This window comes from Nanorana parkeri, unplaced genomic scaffold (genome assembly GCF_000935625.1).
Source record: "Nanorana parkeri isolate BGI_ZX_2015 unplaced genomic scaffold, ASM93562v1 scaffold174, whole genome shotgun sequence".
Lineage (NCBI taxonomy): Eukaryota > Metazoa > Chordata > Amphibia > Anura > Dicroglossidae > Nanorana > Nanorana parkeri.
Window position 1 is genome coordinate 2,033,897 of NW_017306442.1, and position 6,000 is coordinate 2,039,896.

The 6,000-nt window shown below is 44.9% G+C and overlaps 1 protein-coding gene across 1 annotated transcript in view; it reads left to right on the forward strand.

Moving 5' to 3' along the window:
- The window catches only part of LOC108785679 (A-kinase anchor protein 9-like), a 58,101-nt gene that overhangs the window by 41,965 nt on the left and 10,136 nt on the right, over window positions 1–6,000 (forward strand). The window contains exons 6-7 of the mRNA XM_018554800.1: window positions 1,846–2,001; window positions 4,800–4,997. Coding sequence (XP_018410302.1) covers window positions 1,846–2,001; window positions 4,800–4,997 — 354 coding nt within the window. The remainder of the gene's footprint in view (window positions 1–1,845; window positions 2,002–4,799; window positions 4,998–6,000) is intronic.

Sequence of the window (6,000 nt, forward strand, 5' to 3'; positions counted from 1 at the left end):
ATGAGCACAGGTGTCACAGTCTGCGGGTCGGGGTGCTAGGGGAGATGGTTTTCAGGGCTATGGAGTGGATAGAAGGCATGGACTGGAGTGGTATCAGGGATGTAGGTCACAGGGAGACTACGAACTAATGGTCTGCATGTTATACGGTAGGGGCGCAGAATCTAAGAAGGGCCAGGTTGTCGACAAAGCCTCTAAAGGTGAGGATGATTGACTGCTGGACACCTTCCAGGTTACAGCCCTCTAGCGCACCCACACAAACTCAGAGGCACCGGGGCACTGTATACAGGAACAGGTAAAGAAGAAACTTGAAACCAAGAGGAGGAAGATGGGAACAGAGGCACACAAGGAGCGAGAGAGAGTGAGTGAGACGCACACAAGTAAAGGTGCAAAACGCACAGCACCACACAGGAAAGGTAAGTAGCTAGAAGTATGCTAGGAGCACAAAGGTACTAGGAACCACAAAACACAACGGGTGTGCATTGCGCAGGTAAAAGGGGGAAGCAACACAGACACAAAGGAGAGAAATTCTTGGGGAAGGAGCGGAGCAAAGTAATTACAACAATGCACAAGGAATATGCATTGCACAGAGATATAGAACACAGATAACACTGAACGAACAGCACAGAAGAGCAGGGGAAGGCCTCCGAGAAGCTGAGGTGAGGGAAGGTTAGTAACCAGGAACAGAATGCTCGTTAGGCTGAAGTACAAGCGATGGAAGTACGTAGAAGAAAGCAGACACACAATGGCTGGAGCGAGAAAACACAGAAGTAGATAAGAAGACAGAATAAAGATTCGCAGCACTCTGGTGAAAGCAAAATACAAAGGCAAACACCCAAGTAGGCTAAAACAGGGGCACAAAGAGCGAAGCAGGGGATAACGCCAAACAGGGATACCAGCTGGATACAAGGAAGGCAAAAGTGCAGGGAAAGAAGATCACGCGGATCGCAAGAGAAATAAGGGGTACGAAACAAGACTTGTTGCTCGCACCCCAAGCAACAAGTAAGGTAATGGTAAATAGGGAACGAGGAGCGCAGATTGGCTGCAGCCTTGTGAGAGGCCATAGACTGACAGAACCAGGGAGCAAAGGGAAAATCCTGCACGGATTTCCGGATATTGTGACACAGGTTCACTTTAATGAATGCCCAACAAGCCCCGAATCCTTAAAAGTACAGTGCATGTCAGTGCCCTGGTACTGCAAAGGTAATGTGATGAACTGAATGTATGAGGCTTTTACTTAAAGGACTGCCATGCAAAGATTTACCCAGATGTCCTCTCTGCTTTTGGAGAGGGATATTTGCGTACATTTTCCAGTGAACAGTCTGAGGAGTTTCCCTACATGTACATTGTACTCCATGACATGACTTCCATGATGTTGAGCAGGAGCACCAGTGCCTTGCTGACTTGGCCCAGTTGATGTTCTGATTCCTCAAATACTGTGTCGGGTGCGGCATTCACTACCATGCAAGAATGCCATTTTACCCAGAAGTCCTTTTTTCCTTTTTGAAAGGGTTATTTCCTTATAAACAGAAGATTTTTGAATGACGGTAGTCACTCAATTTTAATTTTTCACTTTTTTGGCCTTGACATAGGCTTTCAAACTGGTCATCATGCCGATCCAGACTTGGCTGGTGTTGGAGCAGTGAGGGTATTTTTGTAGGAAAATGGTCAATGACCTCTGTGTGAGGTTTCCAGCTCTTTGCTTTCTGAAGCAGAGACAGCAAGGAACAAATTGCCCGTATGATGAAGACTTTACAAAGCGCGCCATTCATTTTTTTTCCCCCCTCACCGGAACACCTCACTTGTTTACTTAACATTTGTAACCCGCCTGTGTGTTCCATCCCGCAGCTCCAGGAGTTTGAGACGGCCATTAAACAGAGAGACGGCATCATCACCCAGCTGACTACCAACCTCCAGCAAGCCAGGAAGGAGAAAGATGACATCATGAGGGAGTTTCTGGAACTGACAGAGCAAAGCCAGAAGCTGAAGATTCAGTTTCAGCATGTAAGATGACATTTATAGATCACATACTGTAGCTGTTGTATAATGGGCAATGCTTGTTATTAACCCTTTCGCTGCCAAGCCCTCCGGAACATTTTGCACCTCAGCTGGCCACACCGTTTTAGAAATGTTTCCCATTGATTTGATTTCCAACTGCTGGGTTGCTAGCGTTTGTAAAAGACCCCCCAAACCATATATTTTCTGAAAGCGCAGGCCCGGTAGAAAAAAAAGATGATGCTACTAAATTTTGTAGGTCCTGCGATAATTGCGTAAATGTTTCTCACATTCTTATTAAACCGATAAAAATACACAATTGAATTGGTAAAGCACTAAAATCAGTATCAGTGCACAAAAAAAAATATTTTGTGACTAAATCTTAAAGATAAAACTGTATTGAGTTAATAAATAACAAATATTCTGAAATTGCGCCTTTTTGCGCAAAGGTAAAAAAAAAATGAAGGAACGCAAAACTGTAAATAGGCGACTTACCGTATTTTTTGCTCCATAAGACGCACTTTTTTTCCCCAAAAGGAGGGGAAAAATGTGCCTGCGTCTTATGGAGCGAATACCTATTGCCCGACGCCCGGTACATGCAGTTTCGGGCACCGGGCGAGTAGTTTCTTTTTGTACATTCAGCCCTGCTCCTGACAAGCAGAGGTGAATGTACAGTGGGAGCCGCTGCTCGTTTAATACAAGTGATCTGATTAGATCACATGTATTAAATCGAGTGGCGGCGGTGATCGTGTCCAACCCCCACACACTCCCAACCCCACGGTCCCCGCTCCTCTGGGGAACCGTGACCACGGCATAGGAGCTCACCATAGAGCCCCTTGAGGAGACTAAGAACGTTGTTCTTCGTCTGCTCTGTGGGATTAATGAGACCGTGGCGCTGTAATCACAGCGCCACCTGTCTCAGCGGTCACTGAACTGCAGCTTCTGTCACAGAATCCCTGCGTCCTATGGACCGGAGCGCCTTATAGAGCGCAAAATACGGTATGTTATTAAATGGTTTTTGCGCTGTGTTGGTGTTTGTGTTGTGATAAAATGATACAGGCGTATATTTAATTACAACACAAGGTATCACAATGCACGGCAATGCGTCACAAAGCTTTGCCATGCGCTGCCACAATTAAATTAATGTTTTTTTTTTAAAGAAAAAAAAATCATGCACTGCGGTGCATTCTAACAACGCACTGCAGCGCATGTGCATGGCATACACCACAATATGGTGTATGTTATGTGTGTGGGGGGAGGAGGGGGTTTAGGGGGGGGGGCGCTATGGTGAAATATCTGGGGTCTAAACAGACCCCTGACATTTCCCTTTTGAAATAGAAAAAGAAATTGAGAACACAGAGTCCTCATTTCCTTTTTCTGCAGCCTAAGCTTTCAATGAATGGGAAGCACTCAGTACAGAGGCTTCACATTCATTCAGAAACTGTTGATAGTAAATTTACTATCATCTAGTTTCTGAATGGGGAGTGTTTCTACCCATTGAGAAATTAATGAATGAACAGGAGGTGATGTAAATCACAGCCTGTTCATTCATAACTGGGGACACATAGTACTATGTGGCCCCAGTTATTTACAAACATTGGAGTGATCAAACGATCACTCCAGTGTTTGTCCTTCACACACAGAAGATCGGTAAGTATCACTGATATTTACCAATCTTCCGCTTGGCCACGCACAGAGCCGCTGTCATCCTGAAACTGACAGGATGACAGCGGCTCCGATCTCCTCCCCGATTGCCTGCCACTCGATCATCAGGGACGGAAGGAACAGTCTGCTGGAGCATTGCACCCGCGATCTACTGTTTGCAGTTGCAATGTTTTACCGTCTCCACAGAGAAAAAATAATAAATGCACATTTTTTTTCTTTTATGAATAAGTGTGCATTTATTTTATTTTATTTTTGCAAAAGGTGAAATTTCCCTTTTAAAAGGTGAAACCAGAAATACACATCACAGTGGCTTCAGGAGAATTTAGAAGATCGGCCTTTAATCTACTTGCTATTTTGTAAAATAGGCATCCATCATAATTATTAGGGATGCACTCAGTGCCGATATCAAATGCTCTGATACTTACCTTCAATACCGGCAGTGCCGATGGAGCATGGAGCCGGCTTCCTTTCCAATCAGGAAGCGAGGCGGTGGGTTATGACCCGTCTCCCGGCTTCCTGATTGGCTAGGAAGCCAACTTCACGTGTTGCTAAGCAGCGTGGCTTCCTAACCAATCAGGAAGCCGGGCGGCATGTCATGATTTGTTTCCTGATTGGTTAGGAAGCCACGCTGCCTAGAAACAAGTGAAGCTGGCTTCCTAGCCAATCAAGAAGCTGGGAGGCGGGTCATGACGTGCCGCCCAGGTTCCTGATTGGTCAGGTAGCCAAGCTGCCTAGCAACAAGTGAAGCCGGCTTCCTAGCCAATCAGGAAGCTGGACGTCACCTCATGACTCGCCACCGGCTTTCTGATTGGTCAGGAAGCCAGGCAGCTTCTGAAGCCGATGTTCTTTCGCTAGAACACCGGCTTCACAGGCAATCAGGAATTGATGATCAGGCAATCATGACGGGTCATGATCCGCCGCCTGACTTCCTGATAATCAGGGCACAAGGCAACGGTACTGGATATCGGCAATTACCAAAGAAAAAAAAAATCGGTCCCTAATAATTATGAAATGCAGCAATACAATATAGAATTGTAATGACATGAAATAGTATGAGTTCTCTATTGGGGGCATAGACAGTCAATAAATGTGTATTCTGTATTGTATCTACTCAACCTGCCTATGTGTTCTGCTGTTTGCAGCTGCAGGCCGGCGAGACTCTGAGGAACACAAGTCACTCAAGCACAGCCGTCGATCTCCTCCACTCTAAACAGCAAATCATCACTTACCAGCAGCAGCTAGAGGAGCGTGACCACCGACTGCTGCTGTGCCAGAAGGAGATGGAGGACTTCCGTGCCCAGGTCACATCAATGCAAGATCAGGTTCATGATGTTCAGCAGGTATGTACCATCCAACCAGAGACGTGTCACCGCAGCACTATTGTTAGCTTTGGCAGGGCTAAAAGTTCACCTGCGTAAGACTTTCTGTCTATAACCTGCCTGCTATGTGCCAGTTTTATTTATTTAAATAGAATGATTGGGCTTTTGTAAGAATTTGTAAGAATTTGAATGTTTAAAGTAGATGTAAACTCTGGCTGAGAGTTTGCTAAAGCACCATGTATCATAAACAATTGGCAATTCTTGATTATTGAATTCTTTAATACTCTTTTTCACTTTTTTTTTTTTTTTATCGTTTGTTGCATCTCAGTGTTCTCATCTGCTGCAACCTATTTGCAGCCACTTCCTCTCTACATGCAATCCAGTGATGCTGCAGGTTTCATTAGGGTGACAACATTAAACCATTGCCTGTTTTAGCACCGCTGGTAGACAAGGACATTGATTTGACAGGGAATTTACAAAGACTGGAGCAGCTTTGCATGGTAACCAATCGGCTTTTAGCTTTCATTTTCATAGCTTACCTGAACAAGGTGAGGATAGAAGTTGATTGGTTCCTGTGCATAGCTGCTTCAGACTCTGTCTGCTACCCCCCCCCAGTGTTGTCACAGGAACTGCCTGAACAAGGCAGGACCACAGGCTGTTATTTTAATGAAATCTGCAAATTCACAAAAATAAAAAATTGGTTCATATGTTACAAGTTTATATGAAATTTGTGGTGGTTCATTTTACATATGTTAAATAATTATGATTATGTCGGCCTCCTTATGTAAGTTTTGCCTGTTTATTTTGTTTTGCTTTTTTTGTCTGAGGATGATGTAATAGGCGGCACGTCCCCTGGGGGCTGAGGATTGCTGGCCCTCAGCTGCCTGATGTCATGTACATACTTTCTAAGGGGTTGGTTTTTTTAAATTATACTTTTTTGCACTGGTAGAGATAGTGGATGTCATCAGTCAGGTCAGGAAGTTAACAGCAGAAATATCAGGCCCTCCTCTCTCCTCCTCTCTCC